Here is a 27424-nt window from a genome sequence, read left to right on the forward strand (position 1 = left end):
GAGATTAACCATAGCTATGACTGGTATAAGAGTTTGGGCTGGAGAAAGTGTTATAAGTAAATCCACCTTGTCACCTCGAAAACTAAGACAACAGATTGATTTACACTACTATTTCTATACAGCCAAAAATATCACTATGGCAGTCATCAAAAGGTCAATTCAAAGATGGGACAGTAAAGATTATGAGGACTTATACCCTCTCATTGCTAATGTTCCCCCACCACCTCTCGTACAACCTATTCCCCCCACTCCACATTCACAAAAACCAGTACCATCCCAAAACAAATATACTATCTATATGGAGTCCAACAAAACTATACCACTTAAAAGCTGTGTTAAACCACTATATATGTTATTAGTAGAAAAGATGCATATTAGTTCAAAAACCAACATAATTACCTGTGTTAATTGTTACTTGTATACTTGTATTGACTCATCCTTTAAACAATATCATAGTATTTTAATAGTCAGAGCCAGAGAAGGTATTTGGCTCCCCGTAACCGTATTACATAGGCCTTGGGAATCTTCCCCTTCTATCCATGTTATTAACAATATTTTACAAAAATCCTTTTTTTTTTTTTTTTTTTTGAGACGGAGTCTCGCTCTGTCGCCCAGACTGGAGTGCAGTGGCCGGATCTCAGCTCACTGCAAGCTCCGCCTCCCGGGTTTACGCTATTCTCCTGCCTCAGCCTCCCGAGTAGCTGGGACTACAGGCGCCCGCCACCTCGCCCGGCTAGTTTTTTGTATTTTTTAGTAGAGACGGGGTTTCACCGTGTTAGCCAGGATGGTCTCGATCTCCTGACCTCGTGATCCGCCCGTCTCGGCCTCCCAAAGTGCTGGGATTACAGGCTTGAGCCACCACGCCCGGCCTACAAAAAATTCTTAAAAGGAGTAAATGATTTATTTTTACATTAATTGCAGTAATAATGGGCTTGATTGTTGTTACTGCGACTGCTGCTACTGGTGGAGTTGCATTACATCACTCTATTCAAACTGTTCATTTTGTGGATAAATGGCAAAAAAATTCTACTCGGATGTGGAATTCTCAGTCAGGTATTGATCAAAAATTGGCCAAATTAATGATCTAACACAAACTGTTATATGGATGGGAGATAGAATTATGAGTTTAGAACATAGATTACAAATGCAATGTGATTGGAATACTTCTGATTTTTGTGTAACTCCATTTCAATATAATGAGTCTGTTCACAATTAGGAATCAGTAAAACGCCATTTACAAGGAAGAGAAGATAATTTAAGTTTAGACATAAGCAAGCTAAAAGAACAGATTTTAGAGGCCTCTCAAGCACACTTAACTGCTTTACCCGGTGATGAAGTTTTAGACGCTATCCTTAAGGAGTTATCTGATCTCAACCCCATTTAATGAGTAAAATCTTTGGAAGGATCCACTGTCATTAATTTTGTTCTGGTATAATTTGTGCTATTGGTTTATTGTTCATGTGTAAAATTGGAAAAAAATATTCTTCAATCCAATCGTAATCAGCACCAAGCTATGATTGCTATGGTTCATTTAAATCAGAGAAAAGGAAGAGATGTAGGGAGACCCCCTGAAACTATTGCTATGGAATAAAAGATGAAATGCTCCTGATTATTGTGAACACAAAATGGCATGCAGGATTGTGTAAAGATAATGCCAGGCTGGACTGCCAGAATGAGCCATCAGTGCATGATGTGCTTCCCCCTGCAGAGAGCCTATGAACGGACATGCAGTCAGGGAGGTTTTGCCTCACCAAGATTCCTATCCCAGAAAAGCAGATGTTCACAGCTCTGGGAATAGAATGCGACCCTTGTGGAGAGCCTATAAACAGACACATGGGGGGGCGCCTGTCCATATGGATAACATAGGGCTATAAACGCCCTCATCTTGCCACAGCTCTTCTAGGCCTCTTTAGGGTTAAGGCATACTCCCTTCTGAGAATTTCTGATCTAACTGGTTGTCTAGCTTCACGTCCTGTTACTATGGATTGTTTGTAACCAGCTCTTGCTGCAACTGTTACTGCTGATTAATAGCTTGCTAATCATAGGTAATGGAAAGACTGTGTTTCTGTTTTAAGGCTCTGTTAGAAATTACTGATGCACACACTATATTGTAAATTCTAATCTCTGTATACTGTACTTCTGCATACAGACATTATGTTAAAGAATTACTTCATCCCCATGTGACCATCTCACCTCATAATCAAATGATCCTAAATCCCTCACTAACCTACCCCCACCCTCACTAAACTTAATAATAAATGCTGGCATATCCAGTGCATTGTTGACACCACAGGACCAGAAGGCGGTGACCCCCCTGGACCCAGCTTTCACTATCTTGTATGTGTCTATTATTTTTCGACCTGCCAATCCACCTGGGAACAAAGAGAGAGCCCCACTGCATTGCGGGCTGTTGGCCAGATCCTGCAATAATGGACTTCATGGGCCTAGGTGAAGTCAGGCATTTCCTGCCCAAATGTTGCATTTCCCAAGACCACTCTGGCCTGCCATGCCCCCATCCTGTGCCTATAAAAACCCGAGACCCTAGCAGGCAAACACACAGGCGGCCAGACGTGGAGAGGAGCACATCAGTGGAAGAAGATGCAAGAGGCTGGTCATCGAAAGCACATCAAGAGGAGAACACTGGCAGAAGAGCACACCAACAGACACCGGCACACCGGCAGGCCATCTACCAGTGGGATGAGGCGGAGTTTGGCAGGGGCAGTCAGAGGAGAGCCCTGGCCACTAAGCAGCTGACTCCAGGGGAAAATCATCTCCCTTCTGGTTCCCCCATCTGCTGAGAGCTACTTCTATTCAATAAAACCTTGCACTCATTCTGCAAACCCATGTGTGATCCAATTCTTCTGGTACACCAAGGCAAGAAACCCCAGGATACAGAAATCCATCTGTTCTCGTGATAAGGGGGTCTAATTGAGCTGGTTAACACAAGCTGCCTATAGACTAAGAGAGTACCCTGTAGCACAGGCCCACTGGGGTTTCAGGAACTGTAAACATTCAGCCCTAGACACTGCTGTGGAGTCAGAGCCCCACAGCCTACCTGCCTATATGCTCCCCTAGAGGTTTGAACAGGGGGGCACTGAAGAAGTAAGCCACACACCCATAGCACACCCTGTGAGGTGGACAAGAGAACCTTTCCCATTTCAACAGTACTGTGCTAGACTCTTAACAAGCAATATCCATTAATGATTAAATTATCATCTGTATGGTGAAACTGCTCCACTTTCTAATTTCTTTCTTTTTTTTTTTGTTTTGTTTTGTTTGTTTTTGAGACAGAGTCTTGCTCTGTCATCCAGACTGGAGTACAGTGGCACAATCTCGGCTCACTGCAACCTCCATCTCCCAAGTTCAAGCAATTCTCCTGCCTCAGCCTCCCGAGTAGCTGGGATTACAGGTACGCACCACGATGCCCAGCTATTTTTTTTTGTATTTTTAGTAGAGATGGGGTTTCACCATGTTTGCTAAGCTGGTCTCGAACTCCTGACCTCAAATGATCCACCCACCTCAGCCTCTCAACGTGCTGGGATTAGAGGCATGAGCTACCGCATGTGGACTCCACTTTCTAATTTCTTACTGAAATCAAGGCAAGTTTTAAAAGGTTAGTCAAGTAAATAAACACATACAACATTATTCCTTCAAAATTAAAAGCAAATTTATGTGGAAACTACCAAATGTCCTTTAACAGTAGACTGGATAAACTTTGGTATATGACAAGGATCTTCTCCTTGAACAGACTCTAGCTAGATTCCTCTGAGCTCTCTTCTCTATTTGAACACATAGTTTCTAACAGCACAAGGCCACATCCCTAAAACAACCCTTGCCCAGCTTAAAGTGCTTGCCTGACAAAACTCTAGGCTGCCAAAACAATGTACTATTTGTTCCAGCCAACATCTGAGGATAGTCTCTGTCTCCCAGTCTCTGTGAGAGGACAGAATCCTAAATTAGGTAATTGCCAGCGAGGCAAAACAGCTGGCCTAGTCACATTTACACTCTTATTTTCTACTTCCCTGACTCTACTGAACCCTTGCTTGCTCTCTACCCCACTCCCTCATTTTTCCTTTAAACACCCACTGACTTCTGCACAAATCAAAGTTGAGTTCAGTACATGCTGAACTCTTTTCCCTATTGCAATACTTATTACTGATTCAAGTCAATCCTTACTACCTTAACGAGTGTCCAGCTTTATCTTTGATAATATTGTGTCCGGAATTTATTCCTTCCAGTGGGTTCTTGGTCTTGCTGACTTCAAGAATGAAGCCGCAGATCCTCGCGGTGAGTGTTACAGCTCTTAAAGATGGTGTATCCAGAGTTTCTTCCTTCAGATGTTCAGATGTGTCCGGAGTTTCTTCCTTCCAGTGGGTGCGTAGTCTTGCTGACTTCAGGAGTGAAGCTGCAGGCCTCTGCAGTGAGTGTTACAGCTCTTAAAGGTGGTGTGTCATGGAGTTGTTTGTTCCTCCCAGTGGGTTCGTGGTCTCGTTGACTTCAGGAATGAAGCTGCAGACCCTCACGACGAGTGTTAACAGCTCATAAAGGTAGTGCAGACCCAAAGAGTGAGCAGCAGCAAGATTTCTCAGGAGGAGCAAAAGAACAAAGCTTCTACAGCATGTAAGAGGACCCCAGTGGGTTACCGCTGCTGGCTGGGGTGGTCAGCTTGTAGTTCCTTATTTGGCCCCACCCACATCCTGCTGATTGGTCCATTTTACAGAGAGCTGCCTGGTTCATTTTACAGAGTGCTGATTGGTCCATTTTACAGAGTGCTGATTGGTGCATTTACAATCCTTTAGTTAGACACAGAGAGCTGATTGGTGCGTTTTTACAGAGTGCTGATTGTTGCATATACAATCCTCTAGCTAGACAGAAAAGTTCTCCAAGTCCCCACTTGACCTAGGAAGTCTAGCTGGCTTCACCTCTCAATATATTCACACAATGGACTATGTTACATCAACAAAAATGAACAAACTATAATTATACATAAAATTATGGATGAATCTCACAAACATAATGTTGAACAAAAAAAGCCAGAATTAATCCAGCATATTAAAGGTCAGAAGTCAGAATAATGGTAACCCTTTGAAGGCAAGGGGTCAGTGGCTGGAAGAGGACACAAGAGGGCCTTCTGAGGTGCTAGTAATATTCTATTTATATTTTATTTTTTCATAAAAGAAATGCAAAAACAAAAAACAAAGACAAAAAGTACCACAAACTTTATAATAAAAACAGCAATCCTGTCTCACTACTCTGCACCCAGTAGTCTTTTTTTTTTTTTTTTTTTTTTGAGAGGGAGTCTCGCTTTGTCGCCCAGGCTGGAGTGCAGTGGCCGGATCTCAGCTCACTGCAAGTTCCGCCTCCCGGCTCCATGCCATTCTCCTGCCTCAACCTCCCGAGTAGCTGGGACTACAGCCGTCCGCCACCATGCCCAGCTAGTGTTTTGTATTTTTTTTTTTTTTTTAGTAGAGACGGGGTTTCACCGTGTTAGCCAGGATGGTCTCAATCTCCTGACCTCGTGATCAACCCGTCTCGGCCTCCCAAAGTGCTGGGATTACAGGCTTGAGTCACTGCTCCCGGCCACCCAGTAGTCTTATTTGCTCCCAAAGCATCCACTTTCAATTCTTTCAGATATTTCTTGTTAGAAACTGACATGTTTCTAAATATTCTTATACTACTATTTCTTTCTTCATCAATTTAAGAAGTCATATCATAATCTCCTATGAAGACCAATGAGGATCAGGCCTTTTCTGCTACCCCACATATACATTAGTTTACATATTTCTTACCCTCCTTACATAGCAGAATCACAATTTGGTGTTAATTTAATTCTCAGTATTTGCTTTATTAAATACATTTTTTTCAACTACTGGGCCAGTTGTCTACTTACGATTGCATTTCCTCACTGTACAATTTTTAGGATTTTTTTTTTCTGGAGTTAAATGCATATCCTAATAAATTGTTTTAAGGCAAAACCCTTGCTATCATCACCCAGATCAAGAAATAGAACTTTGTCTTCCACCCCAGAAACTCCTCCATGTACTCTGTCCCAATCTCAATCCCCACACTACCCCCAAAGTAATTACTATCCTGATTCTTACAGTAATTACTCTCTTGGAATATTTCATACTTTTATCACCCAAATATGCATCCAAAGACATTATAGTTTAGTATTGCCCATTTATAGAAAAGTCTTTTAATTCTCTTTTAATCTACAGGCTCCCCTCTACTACTTTCTTTTCCTTTCAAATGCAGTAGGACATGTCTGTTGAAGAACCCAAGCATTTGACCTACAGTTTCCCAGAGTCTGGATTTTGCAGACTGCCTACTCATGTAGTTGAATGTGTACTTCTGTTCTCTGTATTTCCTGTAAATTGGCAACTGGATCCAAAAGTTGATCATACATTCTATCCCTTTGACAAATCTACAGGTGGTAGTGTATTCTTTCATTAGGAAGCATATATCTGATTGTTTCTCTGTGTTGTTAGCAGTAGAAACTAGATCTAGCGATTCTCAAACTTCTTAGTTTCAGGACCCCTTTACACTCTTGAAGATTATTGAAAATGCCAAAGCGCTTTCGATTATTAAGGTTATATCTACTAATAGCTGTCATAATAAAACTTAAAACTAAAGACATTTTTTTTTTTTTTTTTTTTTTTTTTGAGACGGAGTCTCGCTCTGTCGCCCAGCCCAGGCTGGAGTGCAGTGGCGCGATCTCGGCTCACTGCAAGCTCCGCCTCCCGGGTTCACGCCATTCTCCTGCCTCAGCCTCCCGAGTAGCTGGGACTACAGGCGCCCACAACCGCGCCCGGCTAATTTTTTATATTTTTAGTAGAGACGGGGTTTCACCGTGGTCTCGATCTCCTGACCTTGTGATCCGCCCGCCTCGGCCTCCCAAAGTGCTGGGATTACAGGCGTGGGCCACCGCGCCCGGCAAAACTAAAGACATTTTAAAAGATTTTCCAATTCATCAAAAACAATAAATCCATTACATGTTAACATAAATAATTTCTATGAAAAATAATTATATTTTCCAAAATAAAGTGGGAAGAATGGCATTGTTTTGCATTTCTGCAATTCTCTTTAATTCAGGAGACAGTTGAATTCTCATATCTGATTCTTCATTCGAATTTTAGCATTATGTTGTTTTAGTTGAAGTCTATGAAGTATACCATGTGACCTAACACAGATATGTAGTTGGAAAAGGGAAGAGTGTTAGAATTGTGGATATTCTTTTTTTTTTTTTAAGATAGGGTCTCGCTCTGTCACCCAGGCTGCAGTACAGTGACATGAATGTAGCTCACTGCAGCCTCCAACTCCTAGGCTAGAGCAATCCTCCTGCCTCAGCCTCCTGGGTAGCTGGGACTACAGGCATACACTATTGCACCCAGCTGATTTTTTAATCTTTTGTAGAGACGGGGTCTTGCCACGTTGCACAGACTGGTCTCAAACTCCTGGGCTCAAGTGAGTCTTCCACCTCAGCCTCCCAGCTGCTGGGATTACAGACATGAGTCACTGGACCCAACTGAGTATGGACATTCCTTTTTTCTTCTTGAGAGAGGATGTTTCTTTTTTTTTTTTTTTTTTTTTTTTGACTGAGTCTAGCTAGCACTGTGGCTGAGGCTGAAGTGCTGTGACACAATCTCAGCTCAATACAACCTCCACCTCCTGGGTTCAAGTGATTCTCCTGCCTCAGCCTCTCAAGTAGCTGGGATTACAGGCGTCTACTACCATGCCTGGCTACTTTTTGTATTTTTAATAAAAACGGGGTTTCGGGGTTTTGCCATGTTGACCAGGCTGGTCTTGAATTTCTGACCTCAGGTAATCCACCCTCCTCGGCTTCTCAAAGTGCTAGGATTACACGCATGAGCCACCACGCCCGGCCAAGTAAAGGTTTCTTTTTTTCTTCTTTCTCCTTTTTTTTTTTTTTTTTTTTTTTTGAGACAGAGTTTCTCTCTTGTTGCCCAGACTGGACTACAATGGCGCGATCTCGGATCACTGCAACCCCTGCCTCCCAGGTTCCTGTGATTCTCCTGCCTCAGCCTCCTGAGTAGCTGGGATTATAGGCACGCGCCACCACGCCTGGCTAATTTTTTGTATTTTTAGTAGAAACAGAGTTTTACCACATTAGCCAGGCTGGTCTCAAACTCCTAACCTCAGGTGATCCACCCACCTCGGCCTCTCAAAGTGCTGGGATTACAGGCGTGAGCCACTGCACCCAGGCCAAGGTTTCTTAAAGATTAGTTGGAATGTAGAATTTGAAATGGTATCAATGAACTTTTTATACTCTGTTATAATAAAATCATGTATTTGAATGTATAATAAAATCATGTATTTCAATGTATACATAAATGAGTGGATCATTATTTAAAGAATGCAGAACATCATCCATTGGTTTTCTGGAAAAACAGTGGCTTCAAGAGTTATATGGCCCTTTCAAATTTTGACTTTATATAATTCCAAAAACTCACCTTTGTTAGTATTACCCATCCCGTTTAAAAAATAATAATAAATTTTAAATAGTAGGAAGTTGTCAAGCAGATACAAGTTTTCTAAAATTCTAATTTTCACTTGAAAGCTCAAATTTTCTCATTAGAAGCAAACACTTTAGTTGTTTTCCTTGAAGTGACTGCTGACTTCATTCATTTTTGAGAAAATGTCTGTAAAATACTCAAGCATGAATTAACCATCACATGTGTGCCATTTGTTCTCTCAAGTAAAACGTGTTTCGTGAAAAAAGTAGTTGGTTTAGCTCACAATGCAAATCATCTCTTAAGGGTTGAGATTCAATAAAATTAACAAATGTTTTCTGCTTCATTGAGGTCTTAAGTGAAAATTAGTGCTTTTCTTTTTTCCTGTGAATGCATAAGTGCATAACAAATACAGTGACTACCAGTTTGGTGCCACTGCTTTGATTCATGCTAAGATGCCAACAGTGTTACCCACCATTGCTTTTGCACCATCAGTGTAAATGTCAACATACAATGAAAATCACAAATAATATCTTAGTATTGTTATGAATAGTCTTGATCTTTCAGGTCCCCTCAAATGGTCTGAGAGACTGCCCCCCAGGACTCCACAAACCATATTTTGAGAACCCCTGCTAGATCAATGCATTGGCAGCTGTCAAAAATGATGGTAATGTTCTGTCATTTCTTTTTCAGTTATTACTTAAATACATTTGATAGAAGACACTACTCCTCATCTACTATTTAATTATCCAATGATACAGTTCATACGGGAAAAACAACAAAAAATTTTCAAGACCATGAGTAGGTTCCCTATTATCCTCCAAAGACTATAATTAGTTTTTTAAAATATTATCACAAACTCATGTTTAAACATACTTGATGGGTTTGATTTTTTTCTTAATTTTTGATTTTTTCTTTTTTTAGTAGAGACGAGGTTTCGCCATATTGCCCAGGCTGGTCTCAAACTCCTGGGCTTAATTAAGCGATCCACCCGCCTCGGCCTCCCAAAGTGCTAGGATTACAGGCATGAGCCACTGTGCCCAGCTTGCTGGGTTTTAATCAACTGCAATTACTATCTTTTTTAAAGCTCAAATTTTCTCAACTTTGGTAAGTGAGAACTTCAGGTTGGCTCCTGAATCTTTTCAGCATCACTCAAACAGGCTTTGAAAACTTCTTTGCAATTAGGAGTGACAAAATATTCTAGACTTACGTTGTACATTTCCTGCCCCATGTGGAATCAGCAATTTCTGCAACCAGCCATTTCTTCTAGTAGAAAAAGACTAAGACCACAATGGTGGCCGGGCGCGGTGGCTCAAGCCTGTAATCCCAGCACTTTGGGAGGCCGAGACGGGCGGATCACGAGGTCAGGAGATCGAGACCATCCTGGCTAACACCGTGAAACCCCGTCTCTACTAAAAATACAAAAAACTAGCCGGGCGAGGTGGCTGGCGCCTGTAGTCCCAGCTACTCGGGAGGCTGAGGCAGGAGAATGGCCTAAACCCGGGAGGCGGAGCTTGCAGTGAGCTGAGATCCGGCCACTGCACTCCAGCCCGGGCTACAGAGCAAGACTCCGTCTCAAAAAAAAAAAAAAAAAAAAAAGACCACAATGGTATGGAGGTCACAGATTTGGTCATTATTTCTAAGCTTCTTCAGTGGACAGAGCCAGAAAAATATTTAAAGATGAAATGCTAATTAAAGTTTATATTAATATTTAAAGATGAAAAACTAAAGTTTACACTAGTACTTTTTCAGAATTATAGAATTTTTTTACCTATTCCCTTCTGTTTAATATCTGTATCTCTTTTCTTCAGAAATTCAGAATTATAGAATTTTCTACCTATTCCCTTCTGTATTACATCTGTATCTCTTTTCTTCTCCACCAAGAATCTTAATTCTCAAGCACCAGGGGATGAAGCAGAATTATATTTATTTATGTATTTTAAACTATGTTACACACATAATAATATCATAACAATACTAATGCTAATGCTCAGTAACATAATTACTGATTTTAATTTGCATAACTCATGTATTTCATTTCATTTGCTTTTTATGTGCCTAACTCCAACCCTAATATACTCATCTCTAAAATCTCTCTTAAAACACGGTCAAAATGTTTTTTTCTAGAGACCTCCCTCCTGGAACCATCCAGAACATATTCCAAACTGAGTCATTGCACAGATGCCATCCTGGGGCTTTTCTCACTATTCTATGTTACCCTGTTTCCAGGATCTAGTATCTTCTTCCTTGGATTACTCCATTTTGGTGGACCCATTCATTCTCTAATTAGCTTTGTGAGTAGGGACGTGTAAAAAGTAAATTTTTTAGTGCTTACATTAAAAACTTTTTTTTCTACCCTCAAATTTGGATTATTTATTATGGAATAGAATACTAGGATAAAAAATTTTACTTAAGAATTTTGAAAGCATTATCCTGTCATTTGTAGCTTCCAAGGTTTCTGTTGAGAAATCTAATGCTATGATGCTGATATTTCATGATAATGTGCCTTGATACGAGTTTTCTTTTTATTCATTGGATTGACTCTTCAAACTGAAAAATTCAGTTTGGAAACTTCTCCATATTTCTCTGATAATTTCCTACTTTCTATGTTCTCAGTTCTTTTTCTAGAACTCATTAACTAGACATTAGATCTTTTTTATTAATCATTTAATTTTATTTTCTCTCCTAATACCCATTTCTTTGTTCTTGCTCCATTTTCCAGATTTCCTTTACGTTATCTTCTATTGAATATTTTGTTTTGGTCAAAATATGTTTAATTTCCTAAGAGCTCTTTCCTATATCTTTTTTTTTTAATAGCATTCAGTTCTTTTTTCAGAGATGTAATATTTTCACTTATCTCCCTGAAGTTGTTACAGTTTAGGTTTTCTTTTGTTCCCTAAGTGTCTTCTGATCCCTCCTCCAAATTTTTTCCTTAGTATTTTGCTGTTTTTGAGTGGGGGGTTGACCATTGTCTTGTTGGAAATTTTCCTTGAATGTCTGGTGATCCTTGGCTATTTGTTCATAATTAAAACAATTAAACACCTGAAGGAAGCTCTCTGCATGAATGAAGCTTATCAACTGCTAATCTTCACCACAAGATGATGGAGTAGCAAGCTGGCTTCTCTCTGGAGCCATTTCAAATAATTTTCCAAATCTCTGCCAGCAAAGTAGTACATGTGTGACTACCAGTGTTGCTTCTCACAGCTGGGAAGTACTACCCTTTAGCATGCAGAATTCAATTTAATTCCCTTTTTTTCAACTTGGGCCTAACAGCTCAGATGATTCTAGAGCCTCTGCATCTGTTCAGTTTTCCCAGAGAAAAAGTCTCCAATACTCTGCTAAGAAAAGGTAAAGTCACCTGGTGGTAAAAGAGATTGGGACCTAACTGTTCCTTAGAATAGTCTTTTTCTTCTTTCCCACCCTACCTGGCACCTAGTATATCCAAGTTTTGGGCCTTCTGGAGTTCTGCTGGGAGACTCAACCAGTATAACCCCTCTTCAGGAACTTAGGTAGTGGTCCCCCTGCTCTGAGTCAATGACCACTTCTCCACCAACTTAAAATCTTCCAAAAATTTTCTGATATCTCTCAGCATTGTTTCCTCTCCTACTCACTTTGCCCTTGTGGATTAACATCATTTTCTTTCCTTATTGTTGCTTTAGTGGGATATGGAAAGCACCAACAGAGATAAATTCATGTTCTCAATCTGCCATGTTTAAACAAATATCTCAAATAATCTTATTTAAATTACTTGTTTATTCTTTTCTCCTCCAGATTAGACATTCCTTTAAAACAGGAACTTTGTTTTTCTCATTTTTGCATCTCTAGCATATAACCCATAGAATATTTACTGAATATATGTCTCAATGATAAATTATAACAGTAATATACGGTAGATTTCAAGTATACCGTATATTGGAATTTCAAGTATACCGTATATGGAAAGATTTCAAGTAAGGCATTTCCAAAACTTAAAAGCTGCACCAAAATAAATTACTTAGTCCCTCTGAGCCTTAGAGTCAGATAATTGAATGGATATATAAAAATCCATTACATGCTGAAAATTAAATAAAATAACGTAATATTTTTCAAACTGAAATTTGTACTTATTAGATTATGACCAAATCAATTTAGTAGGTTGTGAGCAGCCCTTTTTTTTTTTTTTTTTTTTTTTTTTTTTTGAGACAGAGTCTCACTCCCATTACCCTGGCTGGAGTGTGGTGGCTCAAACAGGGCTCACTGCAGCCTCGACTTCCCAGGCTCAGGTGATCCTCCCACCTAAGCCTCCCGAGTGGTTGGGACTACAGATGTATGCCACTAAGCCCACCTAATTTTTTGCATTTTTAGTAGAGATGGGGTTTTGCCAATAGTGCCCAGGCTGTTCTCAAATCCTGGGCTCAAGAGAGACACCCGCCTCGCCCTCCTAAAGTGCTGAGATTTCAGGCATGAGCTACCACATCCAGCCAAGCAAATTTTTTTTTTTTTTTAAGATATACCTTAGGGATACCAAGAGTTCATCACATGCAATAAGCATTGCTTTAACAAATTGTTTCAGTTGTTATAAATAAGTTTTGTATGTGTTTACTGGATTGTGATGTAAGATGTTATTTCATGAAATTACCATACATAAAAGTACTAAAAAACTGAAGTGCTAAATTATATGTTCTGACTATAAGGGCACTAGAATTTCAAAAAAGGTGACTGGTGTACTGGAGTAGTCTGAGGAAGTTTTAAGAAGGTCTAGTTCTTGGACTAGTTCTTGAAAGATAAATAGCATTTAAGTAAATGAAAAGAGGGTATATCTGGAGATAGGCAGCATAAGCAAAGGGTGTGGCTTGCTGTCAGTCAGATGGCAGCCATGACTAAGTTGTGTTAAAACCTGCTGACGGCCGGGTACGGTGGCTCACATCTGTAATCCCAGCACTTTGGGAGGCCAAGGTGGGTGGATCACGAGGTCTGCAGGTTGAGACCATCCTGGCTAACACGGTGAAACCCCGTCTCTACTAAAAAATACAAAAAATTAGCTGGGGGTGGTGGCGGGCACCTGTAGTCCCAGCTACTCGGGAAGCTGAGGCAGGAGAATGGCGTGAACCCGGGAGGCCGAGCTTGCAGTGAGCCGAGATCACGCCCCTGCACTCCAACCTCGGCAACAGAGTGAGACTCTGTCTCAAAAAAAAAAACCAAAAAAACAAAAAAAAAACAAAACCTGTTGATATCCACCATAGGAATTCCAACTCATTTCCTACAGTGAATAATAAAACCTTGTTAAGAGAACTTCATATTGTCAAATTCAGCTATTTAAATTGAGAAACATAACAGAGGAACCCCAACAGCTGAGATCTATCAATGGAACTTTAAAGTATTACCTAGGCTGGGCACCGTGGCTCATGCTGGTAATCCCAATATTTTGGGAGGCTGAAGCAGAGGAATCACTTGAGGCCAGGAGTTTAAGACCAGCCTGGCAAACACGATGAAACCCTGTTTCTACTAAAAATATAAAAATTAGCCAGGTGTGGTAGCGCACACCTATAATCCCAGCTGGTCAGAAGGCTGAGGCACGAGAATTGCTTGAACCCAGGAGGCAGAGGTTACAGTGAGCTGAGACCGCACCACTGCACTCCATCCTGGTTGACACAGGAAGAATCTGTGTCAAAAAATAACATAAATAAAAATACAAACAGGAGCTAGACGTGATGGCACACACCTGTAATCCCACCTACTCGGGAGGCTGAGCAGAACCACTTGAACCTGGGAGGCAGAGGGTGCAGTGATCTGAGATCGCCCCACTGCACTCCAGACTAGAGGACAGAGTGAGACTCTGTCTCAAAAAATAAAAATAAAGTATTATGATAAATTGTAACAGTAATATATGGTAGAAATGAGACCCATCTAGTAGTAAGTAGTGAGACCCGTCTCTACAAAAAAAAAAAAAAAAAAAAAATTAATTAATTAGCCGGGTATGGTAGCACGCCTGTAGTCCTAGCTATTTGGGAGGATTGCTAGAGTCCACTAGTTCAAGGCTGCAGTGAGCTATGATTGCACCACTGCATTCCCATCTGGTTGACAGAGCAAAACCCTGTCTCCAAAAAAAAAAAAGTGTTACAGTGTTGTCTAGTAAATATTTCTCCCTCCTCCATCAGCCTCTGCCCCACGGTCCAGAAGACCAGACCCACAGGAAAGTACACTGGCCAAACAGGCACATCATTAATGGCACTACCCAAACTCCTCACCCCTCCCCTCTGGACTGTAACACCTACCCCACCTCTCTACCTCCCAACTTGAGGAAAAAGGAACACATCTATTTCCCAAAGGTTTAGACAACTGTGCTTTTCCATACAGCACATATAATCAGACATTCAGCAGCCAGAGGAAGATTTGACTGCATTAACACCTTACTTCGAAAGATCTTACTGTCCACCTGTGATAGAAGCCTCCCCTTCTGTGAAACACTAGGATGATGTCCTTCTGCTTCATAAGGTATTGGTCCACTTTTCCATTTACATGGATATTTTTGGTTTTTGTTGAGACAAGGACTGACTCTACGGCCCAGGCTGGGGTGCAGTTGCGTGATCTCGGCTCACTGAAACCTCCATCTCCCAGGCTCAAGCAATCCTCCCACCTCAGCCTCCTGAGTAGCTGGCGTGTGCTACCATGCCCAGCTAATTTTGGTATTTTTAATAGAAACGGGGTTTCACCATGTTGGCCAGGCTGGTATCAAACTCTTGACCTCAGGTGATCCACCCGCTTTGGCATCCCAAAGTGCTGGGATTACAGGCGTGAGCCACCGCTCCCAGCCTATTTACATGTTGGACTGAATTGCATACGCTCAGCCCACTGGTAAAATAATAAACATTTTAGGACTGTTTTCTCAGAAATAGCACTCTCCCTAAGAACTCTTTCACAAAGCATATCCATTTAGGATTGTTCAACTAACATTCACTGAGGGTCTTCAGGCATCAGGAACGATCAGGGTGAGGGGCACAGCAGCGAATAAGCCAGGTACCCAGTCTAGAGGAGCTGCCACGCTAAGGGGGCGCACAGACGCATACAGAGCTTCGGTACTGCCTAGTAAGCGTAAGTAGAGTTAAGTGTAAGACAGAGGTAAGCACAGTGCAAGGCTCTAGGGGAAAGTCAGGAGGATCCGAGGCGTCCTGGAGAAGATCCCATCTGAACGGATCCTTTCAGGATGCACAAAAGTTAACCGGGTGAAGACACACGGTACAAACAGAACAGAAGCAACAGAGGCATGAGACAACTGAGTCGGGGGAGAAACGAAAGGCAGTTTGGCATTCAGAGAGCATGTGGGCACTGAGGGGAAAACGGCCGTGGGAGCCTGCGGCGTCCGGGTCCCAAGCAGTCACTGGAGGGACAGAGGGAGGCCGGACTCTGCCACTTGGCCGAGGCGCTGGGCATCAGCAGCGTTTCTCCTCGCCATCCGCATCTGGAGCTGTCTCTACGAGGGCTCCTGTGGGGGCTGTTCCTGGGAGGGTCGAGCAGACGGCATTCACGACCTGCCTCCCTCCGGGGCAAGCCAGCCTACACACCTCGGGACTCCGCTCAGAATCTAAAGAGGTGAGATCCTTGGGTTATCTCGGGGCTGCTTCATGAACTCTGAGCAGAAGAAAAGGGAAGGAGGAAGCAGAAGGCCGCAGGAACCAGCCCGAGACGCTATGACCCCAGAGATTCCGCATATTACAAGCCACCAAGTCGCCACGCTGATGCCCCACGCGCGGAGCAGCCGAAGCTAGGAGACCGGAGGGGCAGAGAAACCCGGCACCCACCGCCCCCGAGCCTCAGCCGGCCAGCGGGGCCGCTGCTCGGTTTACCTTGGTCATGCCAACCCCCACCACGAAGACCCGGCGCAGGGGCGCAGGCTCCCACGGTGAAGAGGACATGGCTGCACCAGTGCGGGACGGGGGCCGGCGCGGCGGACGACTGCCGGGACTGACAGGCGCAGACTGCACCGGAGCACCCCGAGGCCCCGAAGTCAGGGCCGCGGACCGCAACACAGGCGGGTGAGAGTGCGCGTGCGTGGGGGCGGGGCGGGGCGGGGCGGGGCGGGGCGGGGAGCGGGGGCGGGGCGCGTCCTGTGGGGTGGGGAGCGTTCTGTAACCCTTGGCGGCAGCAGCACTAATTTGCGGACTTGGGCGTGGGACTGAGTCAGCCCGTCCCCATCTCTGAGCCTGTGCTTAGGTTCTGCACGGTGAGCAGGAGTAGGCCTGCAGTGGGGCCTAAGACTGAGAGGAGGAATTGGCGGGAAAGCGGACTGGTGAAAGGTGATCCTGAGGAGAGCCGTTGGGGTTCGTGTTGGAATTGGCCTGTGTCCTGTTAGCGGTGGCAGTTGAGAGTGAATTCATGAATTAAACTAACAAGACACCAAGAAAGCGGGGATGGGCAGGATCTCACACATGAATACAATGTCTAAATCAAAAAATACAGGCTCCATAAGCAGCTGCCTGACCTTTTTTAATCTCGTGAACAAAAGTTCTCCGAAAAGGAATTTGGAAGACAGAGACTTTATTCCAGCAAACCGGGTAGAAACAGCCTTCCATGTTTGTTTGTTTGTTTGTTTGTTTGTTTGTTTGTGACGGAGTCTCGCTCTATCGCCCAGGCTGGAGTGCAATGCCGCGAACACGGCTCACTGCAGCCTCCACCTCCCGAGTTCAAGCAATCCTCCTGCCTCAACCTCCCGAGTATCTGGGATTACAGGCGCACGCCTTCATGCCTGGCTAATTTTTGTGTTTTTAGTAGAGATGGGGTTTTGCCATGTTGGCCAGGCTGGTCTGGAACTCCTGACCTCAGGTGATCTGCCCACCTCGGCCTCGAAAACTGGTGGGATTACAGGCGTGAGCCGCAGCTCCTGGCCCTCTGTTTATCTTATGTAAAAATGCAGATTCATTGAGCTAGACGAATGCATAAGTGACTATTTCTCTACCCCTCTCTCACATGTGAAGGCTGATCAAAGACTCAGAAGAACGCAACCGTTTGCCTCTTATCTACCCACATATTTTTAAAATTCATTCATCCTTCCCCAATATCTATAAAAACTGAAGCCCTCAAAATCATCTTTAGAGAAAGGCATGGACCTGTCTCCGGGTACGTCCTTAAAGTTGGCAAAATTAACTTCTAAATTAATTGAGATGTTTCATATACTTTTCGGTTTGCAGTATCAGCATGTAGAAAGGCTCTCCTAGAAGATTCTAAAGAGTGCTTCTTGGCTATTTGGCTAAGATCAAGTGTAGAAGATTCTAAGAAGCCGCTCTGTGCTTAGTAAAGAACTACTGAGCTAGGACTAGACCTACTTAGTAAAATCTGCTGGGCTTAGTGATGCATGCCTCTCCCATCTGCTCAGGTGGCTTCGGCGGAAGGATCACTTGAGCCTGGGAATTCAAGGCTACAAATGTGCTGTGATTACACCTCTGAATAGCCACTGCACTCCAGCCTGGGCAACATACCAAGACCATGTCTCTAAAAAACCAAACAAAACCAACAAAAAGAAAAAAACACAAGTCAGGGCACTGAGGTGTACAGTTGTTTCTTGAAACTGATGGGCTGATAAAGACAGCAGTATGATTCGTGGATCAAACAAAGTTACCAACTTAATAGAACAACAAGTCCTAAGGTCAAGATTGTTAGGTAACAAATGCTGGCGGTCCACTGGATATTGCTTTCAAAATAGGAGTCCATAGAGGGGCAGAGGGGATAGATAGTAATATAAAAGGTATTTGTTAATACCAAAAAGATTGAGAAAAAACACTTCCCTTTCCAATGTGGCGGACTAAATAATCCAAACATTTCCCACTATAAAACACAGACTTTTCTAAGTCATTGGATGTGGGGCTCTGGGGTAGCCTGAGCTGTTTGTCCCACACCAAGATGCTTCAAAACATTATTAAAAATGTTTGGATGCCTGTGAAGCCCTCTTATACCCAAGTTTGTCAGATTTGAGTGGGAATGGGGTTGATGAGCCTCATCATTTATAAAATCAGGAGTACTGATAAAATAAGTAAAATGTTGAAAGCTTCTGCACCTGCTTATGGTCATCATTAACCAGCTTCACTTAGAGTGCACATGAAATGAAACATTAGTTGGCTTGTGAATTTAAGCAAGCTATATTAGAAAGGAACCTGAAAAATCACTGTACACTTGTATAAGTACCACTTACTTTGTGGCATGAATAAGTGTACCAAAAAAAAAAAAAACCCACCCAGAAATGCTAGATAAAATACATCAAATATCCTTTTAAGCTGGGTGTGGTGGTATGCGACAGTAGTCCCATCTACTTGGGAAGCTGAGGCAGAAAGGCTGCTTGAGTCCAGGAGTTCAAGGCTGCAGTGAGCTATGATCATGCCTGTGAATAACCACTGCACTCCAGCCTGGACAGCATAGTAAAACCTTTTCTGTAAAAACAAAAAGACAAAAAGCAGCCAGGCACAGTGGTTTATGCCTGTAATCCCAGCACTTTGGGAGGCCAAAATGGGAGGATTGATTGAGCCCAAGAGTTCAAGACCAACCTGGGCAACATCTCTATCTCTAAAAAAAAGAAGAAAAAGAAGAAAAATCTTTTTAAATGGGTGGAGGCCAGGCATGCTGGCTCACACCTGTAATCCCAGCACTTTGGGAGGCTGAGGTGGGAGGATCACTTGAGGCCAGGAGTTTGAGACCAGCCTGGGCAACATAGGGAGGCCTCTGTCTCTACAAAAAAATTTAAAAATGAGCCGAGTGTGGTGGCCTACACCTGTAGTCCCAGGTACTTGGAAGACTGAGACAGGAGGATCCCCTGAGCCCAGGAGTCTGAGAGTGTAGTGAACTGATTGCGCCACTGTACTCCAACCTGGGCAACAGAGTGAGACCCTGTCTCAATAAAATAGAATAAAATAAATGCATGGAATATGGAAGAGGGAGGGTTTTTCTTTTAATCTTATACCCAACTATAGTTTGTATGTTTTGTTTTGTGTTTGTTTTTGTTTTTGTTTTTGTTTTTTTGAGACAGAATCTCACTCTGTTGCCGAGGTCAGAGTGCAGTGGCAATCTCACTCTGTTGCCGAGGTCAGAGTGCAGAGGTCAGAGTGCAGCGGCTCACTACAACCTCTGCCTCCTGGGTTCAAGTGATTCTTGTGCCTCAGCCTTCTGAGTAGCTGGGATTACAGGCGCAGGCCACCATGCCTGGCTAATTTTTTGTATTTTTAGTGGAGATAGGATTTCACCATGTTGGCCAGGCTGGTCTTGAACTCCTGACCTCAGGTGACCCACCCACCTCAGCCTCCAATTACAGGCATGAGCCACCGGGCCTGGCTAGTTAGTATGTTTTGATTTTGTGTATATGTTAGTTTTTTATTTTTGCTAAGGCATGTTTTTAATTTTTGTCGTTGTACTTTGTTCTCATTTTCATTATTTATTTTGAGTAAGTTATACTTAAAACAAAAATCAAGATTCAAAAAGTATAAAAGGGGCCAGGCATGGTGGTTCACACCTGTAATCCCAGCATTTTGGAAGGCCAAGGCAGGCAAATTGCTTGAGCTCAGGAGTTCGAGACCAACCTTGGCAACATGGCAAAACCCCATCTCTACAAGAAATACAAAAATTAGCCAATGTTGTGGCATGTACCTGTGGTCCCAGCTACTCAGGAGGGTGAGGTGGGAGGATCACCTAAGCCCGGGAGGCAGAGGCTGCAGTGAGCCAAGATACTGCCACTGCGCTCCAATCTGAGCAACAGCAACATCCTGCATCCAAAAAAGTGTAACAGGTCAAACTGTAAAACTTATCTCTCCTACTGCTATTCCCGGCCTCTCAGTTCTTCCCTATCCTTCCAAAGATGTTTTATGTAAATATAATCAAATATACACATGCATACTAATGTTATCTCCCTTGTTAACACAAATTTTCATTTTCTTTATTATTTCTTTTAATAGAGGTGGGGGTTTGCTATATTAGCTAGATTGGTCTTGAACTCCTGGCCTCAAGCAGTCCTCCTGCGTCAGCCTCCCAAAGTGCTAGGTTCATGAGCATGAGCCACCAGACCCGGCCAAATTTTAGCTTTCTTTACACACTATTCTGCATCTTGACTTTTTTCATATACCAATAGATTTTGAAGGTTTCATATCAATGCATAAAGAGCTTCCTGTGTTTTGTTATAGCTGCATAGTATTCAGATTATTGATGTATTTTTTTTTATTTTTTAAAGTAGAGATAGGGGCTTGCTATGTTTCCCGGGCTGGTTTCAAACTCCTGGCTTCCAGTGACCGACCTGCCTTGGCCTTCCAAAGTGCTGGTATAATAGGGTGAGCCACTACACACAGCCCCATAATTTATGTAACCAACCCTCTACTGATGGATATTAAGACTGTGATATAGTTTGGATGTTTGACCCTTCCAAATCTCATGTTGAAATATGATTCCCAATGTTGGAGGTGGGCCCTGTTGGGAGGTGATTGGATCATGGGAACAGATCCTTTGTGAATGGTTTAACGCCATCCCCTTGGTGATAAACTGGGACCTCACCCCCCTCACTTTCTTGTTCCTATTCTCTCCATGTGACATGCTGGATCCCTGTCACCTTCAGCCATGATTGTAAGCTTCCTGAGGCCTCAGCAGAAGCACCTGCTAGCACCATGTTTCCTGTAAAGCTTGCAGAACTATGAGCCCATTAAACCTCTTTAAAAATTACCCAACCTCAGATATTTCATTATAGCAATGCAAAAATGGCCTAATACAGATGCTTCCAATCTTTTGCTATTATAAACAATGCTGCAATGTACAGCCATGAACACATGTCATTTCACAGCTGTGTGGATTTATCCATAGGTTAAATTTCTAAAATTGGACTTTCCGGGGCAAGGAGCTTGTGTATTTATAATTTTGATATAAATTACCAGTTGCTTTTCATTTAAAGACATTCACATCAGCAATGTGAGAGTGCTTTGTATATACTGTGTTTAAAACTAAGGAAAAAAACTTTTTTTAGACGGAGTTTCACTCATTGCCCAGCCTGGAGTGCAGTGGCGCGATCTCGGCTCACTGAACCTGTGCCTTCCGAGTTTAAGCGATTCTCCTGCCTCAGCCTCCCAAGTAACTGGGATTACAGGTGCCCACCACCATGCCCAGCTAATTTTTTTGTATGTTTAATAGAGACAGGGTTTCGTCATGTTGGCCAGCCTTGTCTCGAACTCCTGACCTCAGGTGATCTGCCCACTTCAGCCTCCCAAAGTGCTGGGATTACAGGCGTGAGCTACCATGCCTGGCCAATAAATTTTTTTAAATTCAGATTTTAGATCAGAAGAGATTAGTGAAGGAATATTTCTCATTAAAAACAGCAGGATTAGGCCAGGTGCAGTGGCTCACACCTGTAATCCCAACACTTTGGGAGTCCGAGGCAGGAGGATCACTTGAGCAGGAGTTCGAGACTAGCCTGGGCAACATAGCAAGACCTGGTCTCTACAAAAAATAAAAATAAATAAGCAAAGCATGGTGGCGTGTATCTATGGTCCCAGCTACTCAGGAGGCTGAGGTGGGAGAATCACTTGAGGTTGGGAGGTCGAGGCTTCAATGAGTTGAGATTGCACCAGTGCACTCCAGCCTGGGCAACAAAGTGAGACCTTATCTCAAAATAAATAAAAATTTTAAAACAGCAGAATGTTAAAAGGAGAAAAAATATTGATATTCCCTGTGGCCATATTGTACCACTCTTGTCCCACTTCCCTTGCTCCCTTGCTAAGCTGCCTTGAAATCCCAGAAACAAAAATGCTATAGAGAAAAGAAGGCAGGAGCAACTTTGTTATCTTATTTAATTATTATTTATTTTTAGAAACGGGGTATTTCTGTTGCCCAGGCTGGCCCAAAACTCCCAGCCTCAAGAAATCCTCCCACCTCAGCCTCCTAATGTTATTTTATTATTTAATATTTATTTTTACTTTTGAGAAAGGGTATCACTCTGTTGTACAGGTTAGAGTGTGTGCTGTGATCGTAGCTCACTCAAAGTCCTGGGTTCAAGCGATTCTCCTGCCTCGACCTCTCAAGTAGCTGGGACTACAAGCATGAACCACCATGCCTGGCTAGTGTTTATTTATTTGTTTATTTATTTATTTTTGAGATGGAGTCTCACTTTGTCACCCAGGATAGAGTGCAGTGGCATGATCTCAGCTCACTGCAACCTCCGCCTCCCGGGTTCAAGCGATTCTCCTGTCTTAGCCTCCCAAGTAGCTGGGATTACAGGTGCCCACCACCACGCCAGGCTAATTTTTGTTGTTGTTGTTGTTGTTTGAGATGGAGTCTCACTCTGTCACCCAGGCTGTAGTGAAGTGGCACGATCTCTGCTCAATGCAACCTCCGCCTCCTGGGGTTCAAGCAACTCTTCCTGCCTCAACCTTCCGAGTAGCTTGGATTACAGACACCTGCTGCCATGCCCAGCCCCACCCCACCCCACCCTTTTTTTTTTTTTTGAGATGGGGTCTTGCTCTGTCGCCAAGCTGGAGTGCAGTGGTGATCCTGGCTCACTACAACCTCTGATTCCCTGGTTCAAGCGATTCTCCTGCCTCAGCCTCCCGAGTAGCTGGGATTACAGGCATGCACCACCATGCCCAGCTAATTTTTGTATTTTTTAGTAGAGATGAGGTTTCACCATGTTGGCCAGGCTGGTCTTGAACTCCTGACCTCAAGTGATCCGCTTGCCTCCGCCTCCCAAAGTACTGAGATTCCAGGCATGAGCCACCACACCTGGCCAATTTTTTTTTTTAATTTTTGGTAGAGATGAGGTCTTGCTGTGTTGCTCAGGCTGGTCTCAAACTCCTGGGTTCAAGCGATCCTCTCACCCTCTCACCTCAGCCTCCCAAAGTGCTGGAATTACAGTCCTGAGCCACCAAACCTGGCCTTTTATTTTACTTTAGATTTGGGGTCTCTCTGTGTTGCCCAGACTGGGCCTGAACTCCTGGGCTCAAGTAATCCTCCCACCTCAGCCTCCCAAGTAGGTGGGACTACAGGTGCCTGCTACTGTGCCTCACTTACTTTCTTGTTTTAAAAACCAGACACCAGACTTCCTCTTAGGAGAAGTACTTCTTTCAGGTAGCATATTAGTTTTCTAAAGCTGTCATAACAAAATACAATAAACTGGGGGACTTAAACAACAGAAATTTATTTTCTCACAATTCTGGAGGCTACATGTCCAAAATCATGGTGTTGGCAATGTTGGTTTCATCTGAGGCCTCTCTGTAGGCTTGTGGATGACTGTCTTCTCTCTGTCTTCACATGATGCTCCCTCTGTACCTATCCATGCTCAAATGTTTTCTTCCTCCTCCTCCTCCTCCTCCTCCTCCTCTTCCTCTTCTTTTCTTTGAGATGGAGTTTTGCTCTTGTTGCCCAGGCTGGAGTGCAATGGTGCAATCTCAGCTTATTGCAACCTCTGCCTCCCAGGTTCAAGCGATTATACTGCCTCAGCCTCCTGAGTAGCTGGGATTACAGGCACCCACCACCACACCCAGCTAATTTTTATATTTTTAGTAGAAACAGGGTTTCACCATGTTGGCCAGGCTGGTCTTGAACTCCTGACCTCAGGTAATCCACCCACCTTAGCCTCCCAAAGTGCTGAGATTATGAGTATGAGCTACCGTGCCCAGCCAACGTTTTCTTTTCTTTTTTTTTTTTTTTGAGACGGAGTCTCACTCTGTCGCCCAGGCTGGAGTGCAGTGGTGTGATCTCAGCTCACTGCAAGCTCCACCTCCCGGGTTCACACCATTCTCCTGCCTCAGCCTTCCGAGTAGCTGGGACTACAGGTGCCCGCCATCATGCCCGGCTAATTTTTTGTATTTTTAGTAGAGACGGGGTTTTCACCATGTTAGCCAGGATGGTCTCGATCTCCTGACCTCGTGATCCACCCGCCTCGGCCTCCCAAAGTGCTGGGATTACAGGTGTGAGCCACCACACCCGGCGTGTTTTCTTCTTTTAGGTACACCAGTCATACTGGACTAGGGCCTAACCTTATAATCTCATTTTTATTTAATTGCTTCTTTAAAGATCTCACCTCCAAATATAGTCACCTTCGGATGTACTGGGGGTTAGGACTTCAATGATGAATTTGTTGACAGGGAGGGACACAATTCAGCCTGTAACAGGTTAGCATTAACCTTTTTATTTTATATTATTTATTTTTTTGAGACAGGGTCTCATTCTGTCATCCAGGCTGGAGTGCAGTGGCATGATTTCGGCTCACTGCAGCCCTGACCTCCCAGATTCAAGTGATCTTCCCATCTCAGCATCCCAAGCAGCTGGGACTATAGGCGTGCACTGCCATGCTGGGCTAATTTTTAAATTTTTTTTGTAAAGACAAGGTCTCACTATATTGCCCAGGCTGATCTCAAACTCTTGGGCTCAAGCCATCCTCCCAGCTTGGTCTCACAAAGTGCTGGGATTACAGACGTGAGTCACAGCACCTGGTTGTATTAACCTCTTTAAAGTGCGAAATTAAATAAATTCAAACCTAAAGCTGTTGGACTCTAAATTATTTCAAGTCTTGAGAGAGGTGTGGCTATGTGGCCTGAGTCTTGCAGCATGCAACTGCAACTTCTGCTTTTTTCCTGTAAATCATTAGGAAAAACCTTGTGGTGTCAAAGATGAGACTCCCTCAGATCCTCCTCACAGAACCTTAAAGCACTCTTCCTTGGAATATAGCAAGCTATAAGCAATCAAATTACTGTAACATACATACTGGCCTTGTATGGAAAAATACTGTAACCCTGCTAAACCTCCCTGCTTCCACTACATAAGTAAAACCTTAATTCCCCCATTTTGGAGCACTGACCCCATTCCTTTGCAGCCTGTATTTCCTGGAGTGTTATTATCAAACTTTGTGCTCCAATAAACTCAATACTTAATATTTCTGAGTCTTATTATTTAAGGTTGACAAAAGTATGAGAGGTAAGGTCCCATAATTCCTCCCCAACCTTTCTGTAAAATTTATCACATGCAGCCTCATGTCCTTGATTCTTTAGGGAATGAAGGAATTGAAGTTGTGTCCAATAGGTTACAGAAAAGAGATATGGAGGGATGGCCAGGTGATCTATAATCTGAATTAATTCATTGGACCCAGGGACATAGAGTTGGAAGTGACCAGGACAGATACAGACCCCAATTATTAGCCAGCCATGGCGGTGCACACCTATAGTCCCAGCTATTCAGGAGGCTGAGGTGGTAAGATCACCTGAGCACAGGAGGTTGAGGCTGCAGTAAGCCATGATCATGCCACACTGCACTCCAGCCTGGGTGACAGAGTGAGACCCTGTCTCAAAAGAATAATAATAATATCGAAGGACACAGGGAGGAACTCATAGTTTCCCATTAGATACAGGAAGGGGATTAGAGCTCAGTTTTGCTTAAATCGTAATGGACATAGGCCGGATGTGGTGGCTTATGCCTGTAATCCCAGCACTTTGAGAGGCCAAGGTGGGCAGATCACCTGACGTCAGTAGTTCAAGACCAGCCTGGCCAACATGGTGAAACCCTGTCTCTACAAAAAATACAAAAATTAGTTAGGCCTGGTGGCACATACCTATAGTTTCAGCTACTTGGAAGGCTGAGGTGGGAGAATTGCTTGAACCAGGGAGGTGGAGGTTGCAGTGAGCTGAGATACTAAGCAACTATCTGTAACCTGATTGACCAGGGTATAAGTTCCTATAAACCATAAATGCTGAGAATTGCATCACGCGTGGCCTGGGGCCCTTAATGAGTCCCCTGATGTAGTTGGGATAAGACTGCCCTCATAAGGGGTTTAGACAACATTTCTCTCTGTTCTGGCAGTATCCACTTTCCTTCTGAATTCTCTTTAGCGCCTATTTTTATTAGTTCCTCTTTTTCAATAGAGGAGAAAATGGGAATTATGGTAGAAGGAGGGAAGTAGGGAGTTAAGTGAAAAATACACATTTCAGAAGACACAGCAGCCTGCTTGGCTGCCTGCTTGGCTACCTGATCTGCTGGGTTATTTCCTCAACTTTCAAAAGAAAGGTTTTTCTGGTGTCTGAGAACATGGACAATAGCTATTTCTTCCAGCAACTGAAGACTATTCAGTACTTGTGTGATTAGCTCCTTGTGAACAAGGTCTTGATCTTTGCTATTAATGATACCTCATTCAGTCCAAATTTTCCCAAACGTATGAGCCACTCCAAAGGCATACCTGGAATCTGTATAGATGGTTCCTTCCTGGTTTTGTAAGTACTTTAAGGCTTGGCTGAGTGCAAACAGCTCACACGTTTGAGCAGACCAACTGTTGGGCAATTTTCCTGACTCTATTTCTACGAGAGTTTCTCCATCAATCACTGAATACCCATTGTGTCTTTTTCCCCAATCACCCGGGAGAAACCATCTATGAATAAGTGCCATCCAGTCCGGAAGGGGGTTCCTCCTAGGTCTGGTCGAACCTTTGTGTGGCAATCAATTAAATCTAAACATGTGTGTTCCTTCCTTAGATTTGGATTCCCTGTTAGGAAACCTGCCGGGTTGAGTGAATTATCAGTGGTCAATGTTAAATCATCCTCTTCTAACAAAATGGCCTCATACTGTAAGATTCTCAAGTCACTAAGCCATCTCCCTGCTCTCTGGTTTAAGATAGTTCTAACTTGGTGAGGCGTGCTTACTGTCAATTTTCCCTCAGCGGTTAACTTTCTGCTTTCCTCGACTAGTATTGCCGTAGCCACGATGGACAGATGCATTGAGGCCATCCACAAGTGACTGGGTCTAAGACCTTTGATAGGAAGGCTACGGGCTGCCGATGGCCTTCGTGTTCTTGAGTCAGCACTCCTAAAGCTACCCCACTGTCCACATTAAGAAAAAGGTGGAATGGCTTTTCTAGGGAGGGTAAGGCTAAAACAGGGGCAGTTATGAGCCTTTCCTTCAGCCTCTGGACTTGATCAACTTCCTCAGAAGTCTACAGGATATGGTTAGGCTTCTCCTGGGCAAGTTTTTGATATAACAGT

General features: G+C 43.3%; 2 protein-coding genes and 1 pseudogene across 12 annotated transcripts in view; 2 read left to right on the forward strand and 1 right to left on the reverse strand.

Moving 5' to 3' along the window:
• Nucleotides 1-16417, reverse strand: part of LOC105495064 (sterol carrier protein 2) — a 125345-nt gene extending 108928 nt beyond the window's left edge. For 3 of the 4 annotated variants that reach the window (XM_011764232.3, XM_011764236.3, XM_011764231.3), the window contains exon 1: nucleotides 16295-16417. In XM_011764232.3, the coding sequence (XP_011762534.2) occupies nucleotides 16295-16363 (69 nt within the window). In that variant the 5' untranslated portion in view covers nucleotides 16364-16417. Of the gene's footprint in view, nucleotides 1-4179; nucleotides 4471-16294 lie in introns of those variants that run through there. The other variant, XM_011764233.3, reaches the window with a different exon arrangement.
• The window catches only part of LOC105495067 (enoyl-CoA hydratase domain containing 2), a 49748-nt gene continuing 38706 nt past the window's right edge, over nucleotides 16383-27424 (forward strand). For 2 of the 8 annotated variants that reach the window (XM_011764238.2, XM_071092898.1), the window contains exon 1: nucleotides 16591-17002. In XM_011764238.2, the coding sequence (XP_011762540.2) occupies nucleotides 16859-17002 (144 nt within the window). In that variant the 5' untranslated portion in view covers nucleotides 16591-16858. Of the gene's footprint in view, nucleotides 16484-16590; nucleotides 17003-27424 lie in introns of those variants that run through there. The other 6 variants (XM_011764240.2, XM_071092901.1, XM_011764239.2 and 3 more) reach the window with 6 other exon arrangements.
• LOC105495066 (ATP synthase subunit ATP5MJ, mitochondrial pseudogene) lies at nucleotides 17009-18945 on the forward strand (annotated as a pseudogene).

This window comes from Macaca nemestrina, chromosome 1, assembly GCF_043159975.1.
Source record: "Macaca nemestrina isolate mMacNem1 chromosome 1, mMacNem.hap1, whole genome shotgun sequence".
NCBI lineage: Eukaryota > Metazoa > Chordata > Mammalia > Primates > Cercopithecidae > Macaca > Macaca nemestrina.